Source organism: Leuresthes tenuis, unplaced genomic scaffold, assembly GCF_036924035.1.
Source record: "Leuresthes tenuis unplaced genomic scaffold, fLeuTen1.0.hap1 SCAF_1, whole genome shotgun sequence".
Lineage (NCBI taxonomy): Eukaryota > Metazoa > Chordata > Actinopteri > Atheriniformes > Atherinopsidae > Leuresthes > Leuresthes tenuis.
In genome coordinates, this window is record NW_027325355.1 from 23,932,449 (window position 1) to 23,958,131 (window position 25,683).

The 25,683-nt window shown below is 43.4% G+C and overlaps 4 protein-coding genes and 1 long non-coding RNA gene across 6 annotated transcripts in view; 3 read left to right on the forward strand and 2 right to left on the reverse strand.

The window, feature by feature from the left end:
* r3hdm1 (R3H domain containing 1) overlaps positions 1-25,683 on the forward strand; it is a 367,959-nt gene that overhangs the window by 194,683 nt on the left and 147,593 nt on the right. The window lies entirely within an intron of this gene.
* Positions 1-25,683, reverse strand: part of LOC140276318 (uncharacterized) — a 195,955-nt gene that overhangs the window by 42,291 nt on the left and 127,981 nt on the right. The window lies entirely within an intron of this gene.
* LOC140274934 (cyclin-T2-like) lies at positions 289-7,101 on the forward strand. Of its 2 annotated transcripts, XR_011908383.1 has the most exons (7): positions 289-498; positions 1,013-1,094; positions 1,194-1,322; positions 3,896-3,956; positions 4,209-4,271; positions 4,566-4,940; positions 7,013-7,101. XR_011908383.1 is itself a non-coding variant. In XM_072370349.1 (6 exons), exons 1-6 carry the CDS (start codon positions 341-343, stop codon positions 4,868-4,870), a joined length of 798 nt encoding a protein of 265 aa, XP_072226450.1. In that variant the 5' UTR covers positions 289-340; the 3' UTR covers positions 4,871-5,622. The 2 variants fall into 2 exon arrangements, 1 of the variants encoding a protein (XP_072226450.1); XM_072370349.1 differs by lacking the exon at positions 7,013-7,101 and having other exon boundaries at positions 4,566-5,622.
* On the forward strand, positions 6,871-10,481 carry LOC140295919 (uncharacterized). Its single transcript, XM_072379689.1, has 4 exons — positions 6,871-6,880; positions 6,970-7,176; positions 8,394-8,464; positions 8,550-10,481. The coding sequence occupies exons 1-4, from the start codon at positions 6,871-6,873 to the stop codon at positions 9,564-9,566; spliced, it is 1,305 nt and encodes a 434-aa protein (XP_072235790.1). The 3' UTR covers positions 9,567-10,481.
* zranb3 (zinc finger, RAN-binding domain containing 3) overlaps positions 11,868-25,683 on the reverse strand; it is a 122,206-nt gene continuing 108,390 nt past the window's right edge. The window contains exon 23 of the mRNA XM_072370483.1: positions 11,868-12,330. The gene's annotated coding sequence lies outside the window, so the exon portion shown is untranslated. The remainder of the gene's footprint in view (positions 12,331-25,683) is intronic.

Below are 25,683 nucleotides of genomic sequence, written 5' to 3' on the forward strand. Positions count from 1 at the left end.
TTTGTTGGAAAAACATGCAGTTTGGTTTCCATGATCGAAGCAAAGTTAACAGTCTTTAACGAAAGAAAAAAAGTAGTCAAATAGCTTTATTTATGCCCTTCACCTCCTGGGTCTGTTTCTGATTTTTTTTGTGTATGTATTAATGAAAGAAAAGAAAAGAAAAAAGAAAGTTTAAAATTTAAAAAGTAGTAATAACAAGTCGCACCACCGGCCGCTGGTGGCGCTGTTCAGAAAACGAACTACCGGTTTCAGACTCGGCTTTTCATTTCGTTCTTCCGGTGCCCCCATCGCCCCACTCCCTCCCGGAGCTAACGCCGTCGGGCTTGGCTGTGGGAGCGTAATGGCGGTGCACCGGGGACCATCTACGAAATGGCTCTTTACCCGGGAGCAGCTCGAAAACACCCCGTCTCGACGCTGCGGAATAGAGGCCGACAGGGAGCTCTCTTACAGGCAGCAGGCCGCCAACTTAATCCAAGATATCGGCCAGAGACTCAACGTGTATCCTCCCTGAACCGCAGAGGCTAGCCGGTACACGGGCTAGCTGCTGTTAGCGTTAGCTTCATGCGGGCTGTAACTGCGGGGCTAATTTTAAACTAAACCTCAGTATTTATGTTACTTTAAGCTTTTCAGTGCCTTACACAGAGTTCCCTTTTAAAAACGGTTAATATAACTGGGATAACTCGGATGTTTGCCTCCTGTTTTAGGTGTTCAGGCCCGCTTGCTAGCTTAGCTATTGTTTGGTCTGTTTAGACTGCAGATTCTATTGTTAGCTTTGTGTCTCCTGATCACAACGATAAGCGATTACTCACACTGTTCGTACATGTGTTATAATCCTAAAAAAATACGTCATAAACTGACTCGTAAATCACCGGTAAATTGGATTTAAGGACCTGATATTACAACCGGTTTTCTGCGTTCGCGTTGCTAGCCGTTTACTCCGTGTCAGTGTTATGTGATATACATCTAAAACAGTGTGTTTCACCTCATGTACTGTCCTTAACTACTTGTCCAGGTCTCAACTAATTATCAACACCGCTATAGTTTATATGCATAGGTTTTATATGATCCACTCCTTCACCAAATTCCACAGAAATGTAAGTACTTTACACTTTTTTGTCATGTAACAATTCACGGTGGCACTTTTTGTGCGTAACTGATTTGTTTTTTTTCTTCTTTCGCGCCCCTCCCTATAGATTATTTCCCAGACCACGTTGTTCCTGGCAGCTAAAGTTGAAGAGCAGCCCAGGAAGCTGGAGCACGTCATTAAAATTGCCCATGCCTTCATTAATCCACAAGAGCCAGCCCTAGACACTAAAAGCAGTGTAAGTGTTAACGATCAAAGAATTGATTTGGGTTTTCACAGGATTAGGATTCGTCCTGGATGTGATGGGATATTGTTCCTTGCAGATGGACTGTGTTGCATTAGAGATGAACTTTGTGTATCTTTTTCTGTGGGATCATGTGCTGTTACATGTGAAGCAGTGGTTTGTAAATCCTCCCCACAAGCATGTTGATTTAACAAAGATTTACTGTGGGTTTGAGATTGAATCACCTCTGATTTTGTCATTTAAAATCACTTGGTTGTGGATCAGTTATTTCTTTCTGTGGGGACAGTTTCTTGAAATTTAAATAGCCAAATTATTCATTTAGCTTTTAGAAATGGTGATCCAAACCAAGAGCATCCGAGAAGCTGAAAGGAGACCCGTTGGACAGGCTTTTCACACCAAGCTTTTACATTTACATGAAAATAAAACTACACAAAAGGAACATATTTAAGCAGGTAGCACACAAACAGGTCAGTAAATCGACCTGTTTGTCTTAAAAACGATGAGAGGAGCCTGAAAAGTAAAGCGCCACCCCGTTTCAGCTTTGTTCAGCCTACTTTTCTCCCACAGTCGAGGTCGGGTGCATGCAGCCGATTCGCCCTGTACTCTGTTGATGCTCATGTTTTGTTATATTCGGATATATAATTACAGTCAGACGTTGTGACAAAAAGCAGCTGCGCTTCGCATGATCGCAATGGCAAAAAAAAAACAAAAACAGGAAAACTTCTTGCTGTTTTCCAGCCACGTGGAGGAAATACAGAACATGGCTTACCAATGAGACCAGTCTTTGGCTTTAATTTGTTTGTTGGAAATACTTTAGCCCCTGTGGAGCTAACAGATGCTAATCTGAGAGCTGCGTCAATCTCTATCCATCGCTTATTCTCAAAATCTGACATATAAGCACATTAGTTTGTGTCGCTGAGCTGGACTTTGACAGCAGCTGCAGAAACACACCCAGGCTGCCTGACAGGTGCGACTCCACATACATTTGTGTGAATGATGTGTTGACACAGTTTGGCAGCATAAAGGTCAGTAACTCCCGTACCGATCCATCTGTCAACCCTACATGAGGGTGAACAGATTTTTACCTCCTGAGCTTAGGCACGAACACCAAAGATAGGAAAACACACCGGGTCAGCATCTCTGGGCCACTCTTTAAGGGTTTAATGGGGATTAAAAGCTATTCATAAGTTCCATCTTCTTCCCTCGACTTTCTCACTCTTCTTCCTACGACACTTTGTTTATGTTGGACGTTCTCTTCCTGTCACTCATTTGTTTGCTGCTCAGCGCTGCAGCTGCCAACTCGGTGTCCACTTCCCAGAATGTGTTGGTGGCCTTTTTTTTATTGAGATTTTCTTGGATGTTATGTACTTTTTAAAGTTGGACTCGTTCCTCGCCTCTGAAAGCTGTTGTGGATACAGTTTGGTGAATCAAACATTTAGTAAACAGGAGAAGAGCTGCGGATCTGGCAGGGTTCGTGTTCTGGTGAAATAGTTGTAGGATCAGCTGGAGGAAATATTTGTTTGGATTCAGAAATCAATAAAGACGTTTTCTTTGCTGGAGGAAAGTGAAACGATGACAGCGGGAGCTCGGTTGATGGTTTTGTGTTTAATTAGCTTCTGATTCTGCTGTATCAGGTGAAAACGATAGACTGCGACACCACAGAAGGTTCGAGGAGACGAGCAGAAGACACCTCGTTAGTGTCAGGGTTTTGTTGAAGGAGATTTGGGTAAAAATAATGAATTTGCTTATTTAAATGACGTGCCTCGTCTGACCTATTTGGCTTAAGGGAGGAAGACTAAGTTAGCGCAGATAAACACAGTTTCCTTTGCTTTTGATGAACTGTTTGCAACATGCTTTGGTCAAAGCACCACAGAGCGTCCGGAGCTTCCTGTTCAGCCACGTCCTTAAAGGGAGTTCATTGATTGGCTGTGAGGCGCAGCTTTAGTCATCCTCACCTGGTCGCTCTGCAGCCCAGATATTTGTAACCATGCAGGCTGTATGTTGGGAAAGCAAACGCCCAGATCGGTTTCTTTTCAGAAAAACAACACACAGGCGCAGACAAAGGTGACGTGGAGCAGGAGGACATGTTGGAGATGTTGATGACCTGAATGATTACATGATTCCACGCCTGGGAAGAGGTGCTGTCCCATAAGGTTGTGTGTATCCCTGTTATCCATCGGATCACAGCAACTCGACTTCCTCCTGCTCTTCTGTGGGGGTTTAAGATGCTGATCTACTGTGGGAACTTTGATTTGGACAGAATTAACACTTGATTATCCTCGACAGCTTTACGTATGAATCATCGACACGTTTCAGATCCGCTCGGGTCGATTTATCGCGGAAATATTTGCTAACATGACAACGAACCGAGTTACGTAACAGACGCCGTGTGAGAGAAGCAAAGGAGTGCCAAACAAATGTGGATAAATGCTCTTTAAAGGCACTTTTCAAATGACTTCTCCGCCATTTGCATCCTCTGGAGCTGCTTTGATTTTCAGACATTGAATCATTTGTTTGAGGTTGTTGGGAAGCACACTTTTAATTCTCCATCACCTGATCTTTTTCAGGCATTCCAGCTGCAGGCACAAGAGCTGGTAGCGCTGGAAACAATAGTGCTGCAAACGCTGGGTGAGCACTTTACAGCCGAAGCACTGCACATCCTGCATGTCGTTTTTTCTGTGTCAGATTGAAGTGGTTTCTGCTCTCAGCTGTAGCTTTTGCATGAGGATACATGTGCTTTGGTTGTATGTTTACATTTCCTCCTCATTTCCTCATGTAAGACAGCATCTCTCTTAGTTGTCCTTTAAACAAGTCTAACCCACAGTGTGTTTTTGTGTGTGTGTTCGTTTCATTGACTGATCGTCAACATTTTGATTGCAGGTTTTGAAATAACAGTTGATCATCCTCACACAGATGTTGTGAGATGTTCCCAGCTAGTGCGAGGTATTCCCTTTTTCTTCTGAGCTTTTATTAGGCTTTACTCTCAGAGGATCTATTCTTTAACATTCCATCAGTCTAATATAATGGATCTACTCTGCTTTTCCTTCTTTAAAAGCTTAACTTTTTTATGAAAGTGACCTTTTCCTAGTGCAGATCCCATTTTGGAACCAAGCATCTCACTCTCAGCTACATAATTTAAAGTCACATTCATGTTTTTTTTTTTATTTTAATTTTATTTTAATGCTGCTAAACAGTTATCAAATGAGCTCTAAAACAAATCTTCTTTTTCTTTTACAGCAAGCAAGGATTTGGCACAGACTTCCTATTTCATGGCTACCAACAGGTTATTATCCTGTTCCCATTATTGCACTGTAATGGCACACTATAGCTTCCTGTCCTGCAGGGTCCCCCTTCCTGTGTCCAACGCCCTGTTGGCGCTTGGATCCTGGGAACCCCTACGTTGGGAAGTACCGGCCGGGCTGCTGTGTGCGGTGTATTGTACAAGGGCTCTGTGTTGGCACATAGGGGTTGAATGCACAATGTGGAGTGTAGTGGTGCTGTTTACCTCTCCAGGTTGTTTGGTACCGAGTGCACATGTCTAAAAGCAAAAACTCAAATGGTAGCCTGAATATAGATTGCCGCTAAAGATTCTTAAACTTATAGAGTTTCTTGGTAAGTACAGTTCACAGTTCCTTTATTGTTTTTCTTTTTTTGTATATTTTTCACCCCAGAGGAGCTAACAGTGAAACGCCAAAGTATACTGCAAACTGAGTTATTGAGTAATTCGTCTTTTTTCCCAGAGGAAGTTGGCGTGTTTTTCACCGAACATTTGAAGAAATAAGTCGTGAATGTATGTGTGTCACTGACTTATGTTCGTGTCGAGGAAACGCTGCAGAATATCAACATTTAAAGTTGCTATAAATGCTAATATATCAGATTTAATGTATTTTTGTGGACTTGGACTTTGGGGCCTGTATTTATCAACCGTGTCGAGTAACAAAGTTAAAACCTCTGGTACTAACTTTCTGAAAAGGCTAATTTATTGCTAATTATGCTTATATTTACACATCAAATCAGACTCAATGCTTAAAGCTGAACCTGGATGATCTCACCCGTGGTATTGATGACATCATAACCGCTGTTAATGTCCCTTTGAGAGGAACTCTGGCAGAGCTGAAAGCTGGCCACAGTTGTTGTGGGACTGCTGGAGACACCTGCGTTAGCTGCAGGTGCTTCTCACAGCTCTCTGTGGCTCAGTTTCTGAATAATTAGAGAAGTTGCTTCTGATTTAATTCCAGTTTACTTTGAAATGTTAGAAGCTGCAGGAGCTGCACATGCATCATGTTGGAGGTGCAGTTTAAATTTAAACTGCACCTCCTGTTAAAGAAATTAACACGTTACCGACGAGTTTACTTGTTTAACTGATACGTGTCAATAGTTACACATTTAATCACCGTAAAACGTTGCTCTGCCGTGCATTTCCCGTCCCACTGAGTATAAAGCAGAAGCTCCGCCCTAACAGGACAAAGATCGATGACATCATCTTTCTTTTGATCAGCCTCCACACAAGAAGTTTAACCAAAACATTCAGTCGCACGATAAATGGAGCTTTTACTGTGGTCAGTTTAATCCAATAATACTTCATTAACCCCTGATACAGTCGTAGATATACAACAACATTTAGATAAAAAAGCTGATGAACAAATGAATGGATCGATTGATTGGGAGCAACTCGGTTAATTTATGCAGCGCTAATTCCCAACAGAAGTAAGCTCAAGGCCCTTTAAAGAGAAAGTAAACGCGTTCATCATCAGTCCAGTTAGATAATAAGCTAATTAATTAAAAGTGAAGGGAACTATTGAACCTTCTCTTCCATGCAGATTGTGGGACTAAAAGGTATTTTCATGCTATTTATTCGACCTTTATCCCAGCTGTAAGGGAGTAAAACGTATTAAGTAAAAATGATTGATTTATGCATCATATAAATCAGTATTTGGCACACAATTCACTCGAGTTACTTGCTGAATTTAATTGTTTTAAAGAACTATAGAAGTATAGAAAACTTTAATTATATTTACAGACATATTTCACTACTGAAGTGTAAAAAAAAGGCCTTTTTTCAGTCTGATTTCTAGGATTAACTCAGAAACACTTGATAATTATGGGCCCTGATTATCTTCAGTTTTATCACCTTGTAGCTCTGACCCATGTTGTAGTTTTTAATGTTCCACGGGCAGTTTGCAGTGTAGTTTGGGATTTGGGATGGAGGGGAAATTAACTCTGGAAGACTTTCAGCTCGCCCACGTCAGTGTTTCTCAGTCTCTGAGTTAAAGGCTTTACATGAAGTTTGGTGATCAGGCAAAGCGAGCGCTCATGGCTAATTTCATGGCTCACATGCAAAGTTTTGTTGTTGGCGTCTCATTAAGAGATTGAGAAACATTGTTCTGTAAATTTCCCTTTCTGAGCATTGAAATCAAAAACAAAACGTGGCCTCGCTGCTTCGGTATCTCCTTGTATGTGTCGCTGAGACATTGAGGAACATGACATAGGAACAGTTTTCTTAGATGTTACAGTTCTAGAGAGGTAAGGTTGTGTGAATGTGATGTGGAAATGTGAAACTGACTCAGTGTTGCTCTGAAATGGGCTCTACATCATAGTTGCTTTATAAAACGGTGTTTTTGTGGGTGTAAAGTCCCCTGAGCTGACAGATGCATCTCTGTGGTGTTTCTTATCTCTTCCTGCAGTTTGCACCTCACCACCTTCTGCCTGCAGTACAGGCCCACAGTCGTCGCATGCGTCTGCATCCACCTGGCCTGTAAGTGGTCCAACTGGGAGATCCCGGTGTCTACAGATGGAAAACACTGGTGGGAGTATGTGGACCGCACAGTGACGCTCCAGCTGCTGGATGGTGAGAGAAATACACTGGATTAGCAAAAGAACAGCAGAGATGGCTTGAATTTTTTCATTTTTGAGTCTTAAAACTTGTGCAATATGTAACTTCTCCGTATCGCATTCTCCTCAAAAGTTTAATTTGTCCACCACACTATTATTTTGATTAAATAAAGCCTGAATAAAGAGTGGTGGAGCTAATAATTGAGAACACTTTGCGACAGCACGGGCCATCAAGCAGAAAAGCAACACAAGAACTTTGTTTTTAACGTTAGTTTACCCATTTCATGTTTTATGGAGAGAATTGTAAGTTTAATGACGCTTGGCGAGAAATGCAAGCATTTTATCACTGGTTAAAACCGGTGGACAACAATTTATTCTAGGCTTTTTGCACTGTATGCAAAAAAAAAAAAAACATTCAGCTTGTTACCATGGGCATGAAGGCTTTAGAGTCTCATACCAAGTAATCCTAGCTGTTAATGTGCCTGAAGCAGCTAACGTAAACCAGCTAGCTGTTAATATGCCTGAAGCAGCTAACGTTAGCCAGCTAGCTGTTAATGTGCCTGAAGCAGCTAACGTAAACCAGCTAGCTGTTAATGTGCCTGAAGCAGCTAACGTAAACCAGCTAGCTGTTAATGTGCCTGAAGCAGCTAACGTTAGCCAGCTAGCTGTTAATGTGCCTAAAGCAGCTAACGTAAACCAGCTAGCTGTTAATGTGCCTGAAGCAGCTAACGTTAGCCAGCTAGCTGTTAATGTGCCTGAAGCAGCTAACGTAAACCAGCTAGCTGTTAATGTGCCTGAAGCAGCTAACGTAAACCAGCTAGCTGTTAATGTGCCTGAAGCAGCTAACGTAAACCAGCTAGCTGTTAATGTGCCTGAAGCAGCAGCTAACGTAAACCAGCTAACTGCTAGCGCTACAGCCCCCCCCCCAGCTACGACTGCAACTAGAGTGGAAAATCTCTACTCCCAGCATGGAATAAGTAGCTAGCTGATGTAACCGATGTTAAAAAAGAACTGAACTATGTCAGTCAAACTTTTGTGGCCTGCTGAAACTTTCTTTTTTTTGTCCACATTTTAACATTTGTTTGAGAAATAAATGAACAAATTTTTAAAAAAGAATTCTTTGCCGGTAGGTCTGTGAAAGTTTTTACATAAAAGACTTGAATTTGACTTTAAGAAACCTGCAGGAACCCTGGTTTTCCTGTCAGCCTTCTTACCGTTTGTCGCTGCTTTCAGAGCTCACCCACGAGTTTCTTCAGATCTTGGAGAGGACGCCCAGCAAGCTGAAGAGGATACGAAACTGGAGGGTACGTCCTGAACGCTCTCACTCGGTTTGTCCTGTGGTAGCTGTCACTGTTCACGTCGTTCACGTCCAAACGTTTTGTTTTGTAGGCCATTCAAGCGGCTAAGAAACCAAAGACGGAGGGCTCGGCTGTGGACGCTGCCTTCCAGGGGACGTCCTTGGACAGCCTTCCTGGCGTCACCAACTCCTTCTTCCCTTCCACCTCGTCGTCAGACTCCACAGACATGCCCACCCTGAACGCCATCACAGCCCCCTACAACCTGTACCAGCCCCTCAGCGACCAATCCAAGAGTTGTGGCTACGACCAGTACTCCCAGCCCCCCCACTCGGACTTCACGCTGGTCAAACACAAACACAAAGCTGCGGGTGGGTCGAGCGGCGATCCCCAGCAGCTCGGCGCGAACGCCGCGGCGCTTTCGCGGCCGCAGAAGGTCTTGACTCTTGAAAAGTACAGAGAGAAACAATCGGCAGAGCAGGCCTTGCAGAAGGAGGAGATGAGCGCCGACGTTTACGCCCCCCCGCCGGTCTCGTCTCACCACCACAAGAAACGCTCCCAGCTGCAGCAGGCCGGCCAATCGGGCGAAGGCAGGCGGGAGAAGTCCGGCTCGAAGAAGCCCCGGCTTCCTGCCTACACCGAGAACGGCTCTGCCACCAGCGAGGAGCTGAAGATGCGAATCAAAGTTTCGTCGGAGCGTCACGGCGGCTCAGAACAAGCCGGCAAAGACAAGCACAAAGAGCACAGTGGCCACCGCCACTCAAAACACGGCCACTCGCACTCGAACTCCCTCAGCGGAAACAGCGCCTCCTTATCGGTTCGCGCCCCCAGCAGCCACTATAACGACGGGAGCTCCTCCGGCTCCTCTCGGAAGAGGCCGCACTCCGACGCCGGGAACCACAACCACCACCACCACTCATCCAAGAGCAGGTCCTCCAAAGGAGGCCTGAGCTCGTCTCACTACTCGTCAGATACCGCCCAGAGGATGATGGAGCACCACGGCCACGACGGAACAAACGGCGTGCTGATGCCCAACGGCCAGCACACCGACTACAAAAACACTTTCGACATGCTGGACTCTTTACTAAGTGCCCAAGGAATGAACTTGTAACTCTCCGAGTCCCTAGTGTTGTCTAGGATAAGGTATTACCACGTTTTATAGAATTTAAAAGTGAATTTATTTGTCTTAAGTTATCAGAATCCTGCATCGCCCTCAGTCGTGTCTACACACTGATTCTTGATGATCTCTCTAATGTAAATTTAAACGCATAGAGGTGTGTGTGTGCGCTGCGACCTTAAACACACACACAGAGAAAAAACCAACAAAGTTTTAGGAATGTGGCTGAAAAAGAAATGTGACTTTAAATGTTTTAAATGCGAGCTGACATTGATTTTAACGTGCATGTTGTCAAGTCACAAAAGGGAAAGACATAGCTAGTGTTCGCAGCCATTGTGACAGTTTACACTTATTTTATTCTATTTTTGTTTCAACATATTGTTCCACTAAAAATCTCAGGTCTCGAACTTTTTTGATAAGAAAAAAAAGAAAGAAGGAAGGAAGGAAAACGGATGTTCTGTTTGGGTTTGTGACCCGTTTCTGTGGAGATGTGTCGCCTCGTCCTGACTTAGGAAATATGGGCTGCTTCTCTAACAGTTCAGATCAATTACAAATGTGAGGCTGACTCCATTTGGACTTCCAGGGCCATGCCTGAACACGTGCACACTCATCATAGAGCTGACGATTACGTTACATCTGCTGTGAAAGTGCATCTAAGATATAGCGGCTAAATTTGCGAAATGGCCTTGTGATTGTACCTAGTCAGTCGCTGCTCAGTATGATAAATGTTATTCGCTATCAGAAAATACAGATCTCTAAAATTAAGACTGTGTATATAGGACTGTAGTTCGGTTATTGCATCAGTCCAAACTTAACTCCATTGTATTATGCGATCCAAAGCAGACTGTGTTTTGATGAACATATCCTTGATTTATGTATTGGAGCCCAAATAAAAAGATATAAAAGTGATTTTTATTTATTTTTTGTTCTCAGATGTCAGACAGACCTGAAGTTCAGCCGCTGGGGTCGATATTTACAGTTGGGGATGTTTATCGACCCTCGTGCTTTCGGCCAGCTAACGTTAGCCAGCTAGCTGTTAATGTGCCTGAAGCAGCTAACGTTAGCCAGCTAGCTGTTAATGTGCCTGAAGCAGCTAACGTAAACCAGCTAGCTGTTAATGTGCCTGAAGCAGCTAACGTTAGCCAGCTAGCTGTTAATGTGCCTGAAGCAGCTAACGTTAGCCAGCTAGCTGTTAATGTGCCTGAAGCAGCTAACGTTAGCCAGCTAGCTGTTAATGTGCCTGAAGCAGCTAACGTAAACCAGCTAGCTGTTAATGTGCCTGAAGCAGCTAACGTTAGCCAGCTAGCTGTTAATGTGCCTGAAGCAGCTAACGTTAGCCAGCTAGCTGTTAATGTGCCTGAAGCAGCTAACGTTAGCCAGCCAAATCTGGGCCAAATCAGTTTTTTTGCTTGCCTTTTTTTAAAAATATACATTTAATGATAAATGAGTTAGTTTGTTCTTCCACTGAAACTGGGTGGAGATATTAATGCTATTTCTGCTCTTACAGCCACCTTTACAGGTGTTTGCACATCCTGGTGAGGGTAAATGCCACCAACTGGGGGCCAGATGTGAACTAATTCCCACAAAAAGTTACCATAAAACAGTACAGACGACACCGTCAGGAGACTTTAACCCTTTAATGTCCTAATCTTCTGTATCTTACCAAAGATTTATGGAAGTAAACCATCTCTGGCACTGTTTGGGTTTGCTGTGCTGAAAGAAAGTAGATGCTATGCCAATACTTTTACTATAAAGTGTCAAAGAATGCAAGAATTCCCCAGAGTGGACCGTAAAAGGATAAAAACTAATATGCGATCAGTTTAATCCAATAATACTTCATTAACCCCTGATACAGTCGTAGATAGACAACAAAATTGAGATAAAAAAGATGAACAAATGAATGGATCGATTAGGAGCAGAAGAACAGAAGTAAGCTCAAGGCCCTTTAAAGAGAAAGTAAACTCATTTAGTAAACTAAATCATCAGTCCAGTTAGATAATAAGCTAATTAATTAAAAGTGAAGGGAAGGGATCCATGCAGATTGTGGGACTAAAAGGTATTTTCATGCTATTTATTTGACCTTTATCCCAGCTGTGAGGGCATCAAAATGATGTAAACAAGGAGTAAAACGTATTAAGTAAAAATGATTGATTTATGCATCATATAAATCAGTATTTGGCACACAATTCACTCGAGTTACTTGCTGAATTTAATTGTTTTAAAGAACTATAGAAGTATAGAAAACTTTAATTATATTTACAGACATTTAACTACTGAAGTGTAAAAAAGAAAAAGGCCATTTTTCAGTCTGATTTCTAGGATTAACTCAGAAACACTTGATAACTATGGGCCCTAATCATCTTCAGTTTTATCACCTTGTAGCTCTGACCCATGTAGTTTTTAAATGTTCCACGGGCAGTTTGCAGTGTAGTTTGGGATTTAGAAATTGTTCTGATTTTCTGGCACAAGATCATCTCACAGGATTGTTTAAAGGAAACCGCAATACATCCCATAATCCATCTGTAAATCTGCGTCTCAGCTCCACGCCAACTGTTCATCTGTCGCAGATACAGCAGGAGAGGAGCTCTGTTTACGCTGAACGTTCAAACCTGTTAGCTTGTTCTGTTCGTCGTTACAGAAGATTTTTCTAAGAGTCTCGGTTCAATATTCGGTAAAACTGCTTCTTCTTGGCTGTTGCTTTCATTCTCGTGCGCTCAGTTGTGGTGCAGACTGTCTTGGATGTGCTCACTGGCTGCTTCTGTAACAGATAGAAATGACACAGCTTAAGGTCGTTGTGCGTCTGAAGCAGTCAGACAAGCTCATAATTAATGAGCTAAAGAGGACCTTGAAATAGCTACTGAAAGCTCAAGGGCCACAAAAAGAACACGGCACAGTGTGGAAAAGTCCTAAACTGGTCCACCACATTCAGTCTGAGGCTAAACTGTCATTTTAACCTCCTTCCAGTTCCCTGATTTAGCATTTATCAGATGAGTGTTACCGGCTGAATGTTGTTCTTCCCAGAAATGCTTTATGTTTATGTCCTGGATGGAAACCACAAGATGTGCTTTTCTTTTTCCAAAGACCAACAATACCGCCAGTCGTGGTTGATTAGTTTGCTTCAGCAGCAGGAGCCACTAAAACTGAGTCTGACCCTCTTAACTTGATGGCCTTCTTCATTTATGGGGTCCACCGCTGCCACAAAGGAGGTCTAGAACAGGGTCTTTGTGTCCCCCAACTCCTCCGAAACATGGGAACGACTGCTTTAGATCTGCCAAGCCGACCATAGGGCGCAGCGCAGATTTGTTAAAGGGGAACTCCCAATGAAGTGGTCCCAGGAGAGTGCCTGTGTAGAAATCCCTCCGTTAGCTCTCCTATAGCTGCAAGTAGCCACATAACAGCAGCTATGAGCTAACAGAGCTATAGCACACGTTCATTCATTCATTCTTCTTAAAGTATTGGTGAAATAAAGATGGTAAGAACGTCCATCTTACTCAAAGTCTTCGTTCATGTTGTCAAAATCTGATAAATATCCTGCCATGTTGCACAAAACTATCAGCAGCAAACTCTGTGTGAAGTTAGCCGACTGTCACAGAGCACGGAGTGAATAAACTGTGCTGCAGGGCGTCGATGACATCATTCCAGTAGCAGAGTGTGTAGAAAGCCTCTATAAGCCCCCTGATAGCCGCCAATAACAACAACACAGCAGCTATGAGCTAACAGAGCTATAGCACACGTTCATTCATTCATTCTTCTTAAAGTATTGGTGAAATAAAGACAGATAATGCCTTATTTAGAGGCTGCATCCTCTAAGCCCCGTTCTCTCCGTTATATGGATCTCCAGTTATCTAAATATCTTCTGAAGGACGCCGACTTTCACCAAACTGTTCTCAGTGAGTAGATGAACGTATTTCATGCCAGAAATAAGGTCCAGGTTTAAAAATACCGGAGTTCCCCTTTCAGCCTGATTTCTGTCCTTGACCTCATGAGGCATACGTACTTTCCTGGGAGCTTGAAAAAGACCAACTGGAGTTTTCTTGGTCCTTAAAGACATTTCATCTTCCAGTCCAGAAGAAGCCTTTCGGATGAGAGCTGGAAGAAGTCCAGCTGCCCTGATTGAGGCTCCTAGGAGTACCGTGACCTGGATGAGTCAGACTCTACGCTAACATAAGAACTTCTTTGTTGCCGGGCTTTAGCTGTGCATGTTTAGAGTTGGCTTTAACGCAGCAGTATGAACAGAAGTAGCATACCAAAGGTTCCCTTATCCAAGGCTCACCAGCCTGTCTGAAAATCCAGGAAAGCAAGTTACAACAAAGCTAGCATGGAAGTTGGCGGGATGGGCATCTATGGATCGGACATGTTTTCCCTGCAAATCTCGAGGATGAGAAACGGAACTGAGATCAAGGGTAATTTTTACGGCTAACTTAACACTTTGAACTCTTTGACCTCTTCCCACCTTTCCTTTTCAGCCATTTTTAGCGGCTTATGCTACAATAGCGCTCTTGTGGGATTGGACTGCAAAGGACAACCTTCCCCTGATCCCCTGAAGTTCTAACCACTGCATACTTGGAACACCCAAAACAAAATATTCTTTTGTCCAACCATCCCTTTGGTCCTTTCAGTGCATGAACACTATCCCTTATCCAGTCTGAAAATCCAGGAAACCAAGTTACAACAAAGCTAGCATGGAAGTTGGCGGGATCTATGGATCGAATATGTTTTCCCTGCAAATCTCGAGGATGAGAGACGGAACTGACATTGTGGGTCATTTTTACGGCTAACTTAACACTTTAAACTTTTTGACCTCTTCCCACCTTTCCTTTTCAGCCATTTTTAGCGGCTTATGCTACAATAGCGCTCTTGTGGGATTGGACTGCAAAGGAAAACCTTCCCCTGATCCCCTGAAGTTCACAACTGCTGGAACACCCAACGACAACCATCCCTTTGGTCCTCAGTTGTCCATTTTTTCCACCTTTCAGTGCATGAACACGAATAAACGCTGATCCTTTTGCACTAAATGTCCCTAACTAGTGTCTCAGAATGCTTCGATTTGCACACCACCGATGTTACGCTCTTTCCCGTTTTCTTTAAACTTCATCTTCCATGATAAATCAGCACAGAACACTTAGAATAGCTTTGGCTCGCTGTCGTGCTTTAAAAAAAAAAAGTGCAGCAAAAGAAAAAGTTTAAACCCTTAATTTTTTTGGCTTTCGACACACGCGGAGCATGTGGAAATGAAAAGAACTGCCAAGTTATGCAGATGGTTTAATCCAAACCTCATAACAGTGGATTTATTCCCCAATGAATTTAAGCCCTTGCTGCTTTTGAAGATAAACCAGTCATTTGTCACACGCCGCCTAAGAAAACTCATCAAAATGGTTGTTTCTTGCCGTCCGTCTGCTCATTGTAGTGCATTGATTAATTGGTTGTAACTGGCTACTGGAAAACAACACTGATTACATCAAATTATCATATTTTCTGCTGCAGTATGGCCTTTAATAGAATGCTGAGGTGGTTAGAAATTCGACTTCTTTGCTGCTGAATTACAACTGAATTGATAACTTTAATAAGCCAAATGACTTTTTGTTCGTGCAAGAGGGGAAAGGAGAGAAGTCTTTCATTACTGCCGTGTGGTCATTTGGTTTTTAGGTTTAGCTTTGGACTCTCCCCTCTGGCACAATACAGTCTCAATGGCTCATTTGTGGGTGGCACATAGATCCAGTTCTTGATAATTAACCAGCTCAATCTGAGCAGACGCAGCGTTTTCACCGAGTATTACCTTCTAATTTTAGCGTGGAAGACAATGGGGAAATTCAGCGGGAGGACGTCAGTGAAAATTCAACCATCTGGACATGCTTGCATACTGGTGGGAGGGTGATGATTTATTTTCAGCAGCCTCTCGAACTGAATAAGAGACGCCTACTGCTCGAAAATCCGCAGAGAGGAAGAGCTGGGAGAGCTGCTTTTGTGAGCAACAAATCCCAGAATTAAGAGCCATCTGAAAGGAAAACACCATCCAAGCTCCTAATTACAACTCAAAGAACAGGGACATACTGTGCACAAAGAAAGGTCCCACACACAAACTAAATCTTCATCGACGGGATTGTTTCAGCAGCTGAGGCTGCAGATTAAAAGTTAATGAGTGATTAACTCATAAAAATCAAAAGTCATGGTCTTTTCTCTGATTTTATCCGGTTACCACAGGAGAAATGTGTTGCTGGAGGGAGCAAAATACAGAAATAGATAGATATCAGAGGAGACAGAATGCTATCAGGCATTGCAGACGTTTTTCTAAAGAATAGATGTACGAGACAAAATAACATCCTTTTTCAAGCCCCTGTTTAAGAGCTGTTTTAACGCCTCCCGGCCACTAGATGGCAGTAGTGGCTCTTTATGTCAGCCGCGGCACATCAGCAGCTCATTCAGCATCATTTTCTGTTTTTAGAGGAATTAAATAAAAAAAAAAAGAAAAAGAAAAAGCAAACAAGACGCAGTGTTGAATAACCTTGGAAAAAAAAAAAGAAAAGGACGACGGTTTTCACAGCATAAATCCGAGGTGCCTCTGCTCACACTTTGTGATCCTCAGTCACAACAATCTCACACACGTGTCAGCTCGTACCGACACAAACGTTGGACTTGATCCATCTAATTAACAGATTTAGATAACTGTGGGACGGTGGTGGGCTCAGAGACATTCCAGGAAGTGTCAGGGCACTTGGTAATTTCAGCTGTGGAGCTGATCAAAAGGCCTCTGCAGAGCAGCATGTGGTGCACTTCCACTCATATGAGATTTAATGCAAATGATGCCCAGGAAATTGTGCAGAAAAGTGGCATAATTATAAGCCCCTGAAAGTCCATTGTCATCTCTGTCTGAGAGGTCTCTCTTGAAAAATCAGGAGCTGATGGAAACCCCTTTAAGTACCTGAGATAGAGCCGGAGGGGAAAAATGACTGGGCCTGAGCTGCTATTATACCATGCTTGTGCAATTATATGCAGTGATTGGCAGGGGCATGAATTAGCCTCAGTCTTCATGGTGAGGTTGACTTTTTGTGTCCAACCACTGCTAAGGTGTCCGTTTTTTTGTTTTTCTTTTACAAGGCAACGAAAAAGACTTTGGCACTCTCTTCAACCAGCTGCTCCGACTGAAAAACAAGACATTGTTTCACAGTTTTACCCTGTAATTATTCCCTTAACTACCCCAGTTTATCTCTCTCTCGCGGCCCCGACACCAGAGATTCACGTCTGCGGTGGAACCTCACAGCACCAGCTGTCCTTTAAAAAAGAGACACAGTTGATGTGAAATGTCTTCCTCCCCGCTCGTCCCCGATCATCAATAATTCACCGGCTTCGACATTTGAACTAATTATGGAGCACCAACGGCCTATTTGAGCAGGGTCCTGTCAGATGAAAGCCGGGTCCTTCCTGACAGCGGTGGAGGCAGCGGAGTGAGACGACAGCAGCCGTGGAAGAGGCTGCAGCCATTAAAATGAATGGAGAGCTCCTGTAACAATCGTGCACCTCTGGAACAGACACACACTAACAGAAGCTGCTGCCTCAAACACACACATCGTACAATAAAGAAAGCATGAACTGCTTCCTCACACAGGCATGCATAAACATGACGCGCTACAGCGCCTCACACACACACAGCGGCGTGCTCGCCACCTGTGTGGGTTGTTTGGCCTCCTCATCCAGACCTCTCTGGTTTTAATTAGCCTGCTGCTGAAGTGTTTTCCTTTTTATATTCTCTGAAGGGTGATGATAACGGCTACAGCCGAGATGGAGGCTCTCTGCTGGTTTGTTTCATTAGGGAGAGCATAATGACCCTGCAATCACAACACCAAGAAAATACCTCCCCTAATAATCATTTTCCTCCTAATGGTGCAGCTTATACTCTGCTGCTGCTGCTGCTGCTGCGGCTTTTGTCATCAGTGCATCTGCAACTCAAAGAACTGATAATAATGTTAACATGAATAATTACATGTGCTCTACTTGGATGAACTGTAACACAGATGTAAAAGTCTAACATTCGCAGAATTAGAGTCACTTTAAATGCAATAATTAACACGCTGGGCAACAATCAGCCACAACATGAAAACGACTGACAACTAAAGTAAAATTCCTCTGAAATGTCCTGTTGGATGTTACTTTGGCTTGTCCCACCCTCCTCAGTGGAGTGACTCAGCCTCCGATTGGCTCTCAGTGGTATTATTACCCTGTGGTGCAGTATTGGACCCTTCTTATGCTCGATAAGCCGAGTTACTGGGTTGGTATCTTGCCTGCGGTGTGCCACAAAGTTCTGTTTCAGGGCCTTTATCATTTCTGATGTATCTGCTCCCTCTTCGGCACAGTTTGAGCCCCTTTAAGGACATTTCCTCTCACTGCTGTGCAGACGACATTCAGTTGTGTCTCCTTTTTAAGACCCATGATGTTTCTAAGCTACAGATCAGAGTTTTCTCCAACTTAATGAAGTGAAAACAGAAGATTTGTGTCTGTGTCGTCTTACTTCTTTTGTTAAATCTATCAGGAACCTTGGGGGTGACTTTCCACTCAGCTTTCACTTTGGATGCTCACTTATTTTAAGTCCTATTGTGACCCGCTCTGCGTTTATTTCATCACATCTGGATTTTTGTAGTTCTTTGTTCACTTATTTGAGTAAAAATAGTTCAGAACGCTGCTGTGAGGTTTCTAACTAAGTCCAAAAAGTCACCCCATCGACTTCCGAGTCCACTTTAAGTCCCGGGTTGGACTTTTAGCGCTCAGCATGGACACATCAGAGCACTTTTACACCCGTGTGTCGCCCATTAGGCCCCTGAGGGTGATGTGATCAGGGCCTGCAGCCTGAGGACGACAGGAGGCAGAGCTTTTAGAGCAGTGGACCCCAGACTCTGGAAAACTCTGCAGCTAAAAACTCACCTTTTTAAAACTTGCTTTTTGGTTCACTTTTATGTTTGAGCTTTTTATGCGAAGCGCTATGTGATATTTATCTTGAAAGGTGCCACACGAATAACATTTTTTTTACTTGCTTTCACTGGCTGGAACTTCAAAGTAAGCAATCAGCTGTTGAGTCATTTCAAAAGGGTCAGGGTTTCCATGGCAACAACTGAATCGGTTAAAAAAAATAAAATAAATATATACACAAAGCGGGCTTATGGTTTTTTATGTGCTAACTAAGTTATTAAGTGAGCTACAGGACAAAAAACAGGTGATTGAGGCTGGAATAACTCCATGAAAATGTTAAATTGAACTATTTTGTCTGATTTCAGCTCATTCTTCTGGGAGTTACTTAGCAGACCAGAGCGTTTTCCACATGTAAAAAGAACTAGATAAAGGGGCTTTGATGTCCACCTCAAGACCGAGTTTAGTTGCAGCAGCAAAGGTCAGAGCAGAAATATGCTATGAGAGCTTTCAGAAAGAGATGTTCTGTGAAGAAGAAGATGTAAAAACAGAAGCTAAGGATGGTCAGTTTAAAAAAACAAAAAAAATCTCCTGGAACTTCCAGAGCTAGCAGCTATTCAGCTCATCGGGTTTCTGTGGGAGATGCAGCCGGGTGTCATCACACAGCAGCAAAGTGAACTGTTATGGATTATGAGGCTGTGTGGGAGTATGAGGAGGAGGATGAGTTGGTTATTGAGAAAGCTGAATTGGAAAGGTGGGAGTCGAGGCTTTCCAAAGCTGGATTTGGGTCGACAGAGCATGGAAATCTTCTTGCAGCAGCAGGGCGAAGCAATGGGGAGGGGGGGGGGGGGTGCCATGGCTTTATTGATATTTTAAGGTGGTGAAGCACAGATGAAAATAGTGACTCTGGTTTTGGTTTTAACAGTATTTTGATTTTATAACTACTGCTTAAATATAGCATGCAGTGTTCCAGACAAGCACTCCTTTCTATGCTTGTGATGCTGTAATGCTGAGTCACAAATAACAGCGCTGACACCGAGATCACGGAAACATCGGGAACTTTCCATCAGCGTGTCTTTAAGAGCAGTGATTCATGCCACCATGTGTGAACATTTGGGTGTAATCGAGCTAAACCTCCAAGTGTGTCAGAGAGAAATATCCAGAAGGTGCACCTGCTGCAGGATAAATCCTCCAGTGTGTGTTCATGGCCCCTTATTATCTTCATATTCCATCTCTGGATCTGCTGCCTATTGATTCCACAAAGATGCAATCACTCAATGCTCATATTATTAAGCTCAATATCCTAAAACAGAATAACTGGTGCAGACTAATATTTACTCTTACGATCATTACTCTCCATGTGCTTCTATTTTCTACTGCAAAAAACAAGTCCCAAATATCAATAAAACCATCTGAACTTCAGCTAAGAGCAAGAGAAACACGCTAAAGTGACACAGGGAAGAATTAGGAGAACCAAAGGGGGCACTTGTGAGTAAGAAAAACAAGAAGTGACACGGATGCCTTCATATTTTTAGTGCTGAAGCTGCATCTTAAAAGATGCAAGAATCCTTCAGAGCAGAAACTTTCGGCTGATCAGAGGAGCAGAAGGAGCCTTATATTATGCACAAAGCCAGCAGCCGTCTTTTTGGTGTGTAAAGGACCTTCTGCACTGCTAATGTTAGGGAAATCTTTCCCATTGCTAAAAGATCCCTTATTTGACCCATTTAGTGTGTTTTTTTATTCAAACGAAGTTTTCTCAGACTTTGTTCTCATGCTACGCTTTTATGTCGTAAGAGAAAAAAAACACTGACTTGTTGGCTTCTTGCAGGTTGTTTTGCAGAACTACTGCCCCCTTGTGAGCTGGAGAGATGGAGAGATGGTTTGTCCTCGCTGGGAGTCATCTTTGTGATGTGTTCAAGTGCTATTTTCAGCCCAGGCTCAGCAGGAGGCTTTCAACTCAGTCGGACCTTTCTGAAACAAACTCCAATAATCACGGAGACCAGTTTAAGAAGAGTGTAGAGTTCTGTGGTCGTAGACGTTCTGCCTGAAACCAAAACCAAGAACTTTTAAAAGTGAGGCCAAAATATCAGCGACTTTTAAACAGGCGAAAGGAAAAGTATCAACTCCAGAGTTAATGGAAAACTTTAAAGAAGTAGAACGACAACAACTATTGACAACAGGCCTGATTTTAACTCTTAGAGACAAAGAAACTTTGGGGAAACAAACTTTTTCCTCCCATAGAATCCAGGAGAAGGTAAACCTTAAGCTTAAAGGGGAACTCCGGTATTTTTAAACCTTATTTCTGGCATGAAATACGTTTATCTACTCACCGAGAACAGTTTGGTGAAAGTCGGCGTCCTTCAGAAGATATTTAGATAACTGGAGATCCATATAACGGAGTGAACGGGGCTTAGAGGATGCAGCCTCTAAATAAGGCATTATCTGTCTTTATTTCACCAATACTTTAAGAAGAATGAATGAATGAACGTGTGCTATAGCTCTGTTAGCTCAGAGCTGCTGTTATGTGGCTACTTGCAGCTATAGGAGAGCTAACGGAGGGATTTCTACACAGGCACTCTACTGGGACCACTTCATACCAGAGTTCCCCTTTAAACACTTCTAACTTGAGGCACTGACTGGGGAATCCACCGCCTAAATAAGGCATTATCTGTCTTTATTTCACCAATACTTTAAGAAGAATGAATGAATGAACATGTACTACAGCTTATTATTTAGAGGCTGCATCCACACGCCCCCCTGCAGCACAGTTTATTCACTCTGTGCTCTGTGGCAGTCGGCTAACTTCACACAGAGTTTGCTGCTGATAGTTTTGTGCAACATGGCAGGATATTTATCAGATTTTGACAACATGAACGACGACTTTGAGTAAGATGGACGTTCTTACCGGAGTAAATAAGCTGTGCTGCAGGGGGGCGTGTGGATGAAGTGGTCCCAGTAGAGTGCCTGTGTAGAAATCCCTCCGTTAGCTCTCCTATAGCTGCAAGTAGCCACATAACAGCAGCTATGAGCTAACAGAGCTATAGCACACGTTCATTCATTCATTCTTCTTAAAGTATTGGTGAAATAAAGACAGATAATGCCTTATTTAGAGGCTGCATCCTCTAAGCCCCGATTCACTCCAGAACAAAGGATTTCTCAACTTCTTTGTTTAATTCATGCCACAACAAACAACAACTGTGGTCTAATGAGGGGTAATTTCCACGTTTTTTTGGCAGAAACAGTGACTTGATGCCTGAAAACCTCAGTGACGGACACAGAGTTCCTGTATTTTAAATGCTGGCACAGGATATAAATCATGAGGCTTTCAATCACCTCATACCGTGTGGACTAAGATTCCTGGTATGCCGGGCTTCTGTGCCTTTCCACTGCTTCGAATGCGGCCTTTTGTAACGGTACAAACAACTCTAACAACTTGCTTGTCTGCTGAAGCCTCAGCAATAACACTTCTAGCAGAGTTTTGCCCTCTTCATCCACCTGCAGTCAGACACTGAACACCAGACTTCCTGTTAGTTATTCGCTGCTCACTAGTACAGCAGCTACCCCCCAAGAAGGGAAACTATGGGATGGTGTGGACTTATATAAACACTGGCACAGTCCTGAGCTGATTCTTCCTCTCTGGCCCCGTTGGTCCTCCTGTGCGTTAACACTTCCAACTCGCTGAGAAGCTCTCGCTTCTCCAGGTGTACGAGAACACCTCGCTGCCTGTATCACATAATTAAATAAGATTCACATCCTCACATGGAATAATTCTGTGTGGGCTGATGGCGAACGCTGCTTCGGCCAAGTTTCCCCCTTTTCTGCACCAGCCCACTCACACACAGTAACTGGCATGACTGAATACACAAAAAAAAAGTGGCGTGGGTGTGAAGATGTCCACGGTTGAGTGGCCAAATGCAGCCCACTCAAACAGCCAAATGTGGCAGAGCTTATCAATACATTTCAATGGCCGTTTGTGACACAGGTATAACTGGTTTTGCACGGGGCTGAAGTCGTTTTTATGCATTTAAACCTAAACCTCGACCACAGGGTGGTTCCACGCCAGCTTTTCAGCATTTGCAATAAATCTGGAGATTATTCAGAACGTGTGGTTCCTTCATGATACAATAAAACACATTTTCTGTGTGGTTAATTACACGAGCTGCGCTGTGTTGTAATAACAGTGCAAGCTCGGTGATAATTATTGAGGAAAGGCCTCATAATAACTTCCATCACAGCTTTGGCTGACGCTGGAAATCTAAATACCAATATAACTTTGCAGATTGTGAGTAATTGCATATGCCGCAAAGAAAAGATGTCCCCTCCCCTCCTGATTTGATTGGACTCATTTCCTAACGATGAGGGACTCCGCCAACGCTGAACAACTGTAACTTGCACCCAAAGAAATCCCTCCTAACACCTCAGACTCCAGTGAAACTCTCCACTTGGCCTTTTCTAAGTTCCAAACTTTTGGAACAAAGTTTGGTTTTTTGCACAATTATGGCTACAAGGTGTTAATCATCTTGTGGCAAAGATCCAAGATGTGCATCAGCATCAAAAGGAAGCTCAATTGTTTGCAAACGCCAGAGTAATTGTGTCCACTGAGCACCTTTTGAGATGAGTTTCCTTTGGATGGAGACAGCTGAACTCTTCTTAAATATAGTACAACCTCTGGCTCTTATGACAGCTTGAATTCGGAGGTTTTTCCCTTCATTCCAACCATCCACAGCCCATTTCTGCTTCTCTTCAGCCCTCTTTAACCTGGTTTTCTTCTCTTTAGGCGGCAGTTTTGGCCCATTTTAGGCTTTGCTGCATGAAAATCTCGTTTCCTTCAGCTGATTCGCTCACAAACATCGTCTCCCGTTTCTGTTACTTCATCATTTCTGCTGTTGGACATTTTTGCTTTGAGTTTCCTGTCCTGACACTTTGACCTGCATGTTTCCCCGTTACAACCCTCCCATTTTGTTTGGGCTGGCTCCACATTTTAATCACAGCTGACTGAGAACAACCAACATCTTTTGTCAGACTCTGAGCTGAATTACCTCCTTGAAGGAGTTTTATAATCCTTTCTTATTTCCACTGACAGCTCTGTTGTTGGGGCCATGTTTCCTGTCAATCAGCCAGGTGTAACAGCTCATTAAGCCCTGCCAGCACTCTCCGTTACTGCAGGCTAATTTGCATATTTAGGAATGCAAATTACAAGGTGATTTCATCATTTTTCCTCTAACCGATGAGAAAACAATTCTTTAATTACTTCTACTTCCTTTCTTTTTGAGATGTGTTTCACATGGTCCAAAACGTGCACGTAGTGCTTCTTCATGTAGGCGTCTGTGGCCACTAATTATGTCAAAGAATAGACTGAAGCGAAGGCTAAAAATGGCATCCATGACGGTGTGGTCGCAGCGATAAAAGCTGTTTTTGGCTCAGACGTGATTATTCATTTCTAAACCTAAGAGATGTCTTCTGAAGCCGGCCAGAACACACTTTGTGGCTTCTTAAACTAAAGAATCGACACCGTACCAACAGGACATTTTCCTAAACCAAAGAGCAACTGAACGGTGGCTCCATTTTGTCTCAAAGCTGCAGCTCGGTTTGGGATTTGGAATAATAAAGGGGTGAATTACAACTCAAAATGTTTGTCAAAGAACTGGGAAAAGGCTACTTTAATGGATCTGATCCAAGCGTGTTTCGCCAGCTGGAAGCATGCTGCAACAGAGATGCTCCGACTGTGAAATGCCTCCATTTATCTCCTAAATTCTGCTCGTTTCACATGATCTCGGATAAACACGAACCCAAAGGAATCGTTTCACAATGACTTCAGCTCTGGGCCTGATGCGAGAACATTCTGGCAGAACCGCTCTCTGAGTACTGAGCTGCTGCACTGATGTATGACAAGACATCTCCCGCCGTTGGGCTGCTCGCTCCGTGTGTTCGAGGTGTTATGGGATGCTGTACTGACGGAGCAGAGGGCTGATGGAGGACAGTCGCACCGTCTCCTCATTAGACGCAAGGCTGACTCTGCTCATTAGGCCGGCGGGAGCACGATGGGGATCTGTTCTCCCGAGGTGACCAAAGGTGCTTACACAGACCTTCCAAGTCCCAGTAATGATACCCCAGACCTGTCACTCTTGTCACAGGACTGACATGACCTTTTTTCTGGGCTCATGTACCAAAGGAGGAAAATAAGAAATATCACAAGATGAGGCAAGAAAGGACCTGCATCCTCCCCAAATGTGAAAATCCGCAGTTTTCCATCACTTTCCTTGAGGTTTAGTCTGTTTTCACTGACATCAACAAAGAGGAATTCCTGTTAATTTATCGGCAATTTAAGTGACTGTGATTCAGGTTTTAATCTAAGCACAACAGCCAGACCTTGCCATTAAGACCTATGAAATAGAGGCATGCTGAGCAGCGACTGAGCGGCTGAATAGATGTCTGGAAGCAATCTGTGAAAGATGGCTGATCAATGGCCGCCAAATGAAATGGGAGATGAAAAGACGTCTTTTAAGGCTCATGAAAAGGGAACTTGTCGGAGGGCGTTTTGTTCAGCTTTCCATTTTTAACCTCAATCATTTGAGCAGAGCGCACATGAAAGAGGGAAACGGTAATAGTGTAGCCAACTGTGGCTTTCTTCCTCTGATGTCAAGTGTCCCCCGGACTCTAACATGATTGCCTGTAATATTCTAAAGTAAGAGCCGTATGTTTCGTTTACACTTTTTTAAACATTGAGGTAAGCTCCTCCGTTAAGCACGCAGCAGTCATGCACACGCTGCCACAGACTGCCGTAAAGCACAACTAAACGGCATCTAAACCAGGATGAAATATAAATGAGATTACATCATTCCTAAATTGCATTAACTTCAAACGCTTTGTAGAACAATGTGGTCACATTCTTCCCCCACAGGGGCCTTTCCAAACAAAGCCTGATTGTAATGGGCCACATGAAGCGCCAATTTAACCCCGCACGAGCTCCCACATACAGATGAGAGCCCGCTAAAGCCAAGACGTACATTAATCCTGCCCAGATTGGGGACTGTATGAATTATGCTGAGAATCTTATCCGTTTCCCCTGATCTCCTGCTGGGTGAATTGATTGCGTTTTTTGGTCCTAATCCGCAGCATGCCATGCATCTCGGGAAGCCATCTTGTATAAATAGAATTTGGACTTGACAAAAGCCACCTCCAGCTGAGCAATGAGAAAGCATCCTTTTACCAGTGC

Excerpts from the sequence above, each read along its gene's own strand:
- LOC140295919 (XM_072379689.1), top strand. Across the intron at positions 7,177-8,393 it reads GACGCTCCAGCTGCTGGATG|AGCTCACCCACGAGTTTCTT; the intron begins GTGAGAGAAATA and ends CGCTGCTTTCAG. Across the intron at positions 8,465-8,549 it reads AGAGGATACGAAACTGGAGG|GCCATTCAAGCGGCTAAGAA; the intron begins GTACGTCCTGAA and ends TTTGTTTTGTAG.
- LOC140274934 (XM_072370349.1), top strand. The coding sequence starts at position 341 with ATGGCGGTGCACCGGGGACCATCTACGAAATGGCTCTTTACCCGGGAG. Across the intron at positions 499-1,012 it reads ATCGGCCAGAGACTCAACGT|GTCTCAACTAATTATCAACA; the intron begins GTATCCTCCCTG and ends CTACTTGTCCAG. Across the intron at positions 3,957-4,208 it reads AATAGTGCTGCAAACGCTGG|GTTTTGAAATAACAGTTGAT; the intron begins GTGAGCACTTTA and ends TTTTGATTGCAG.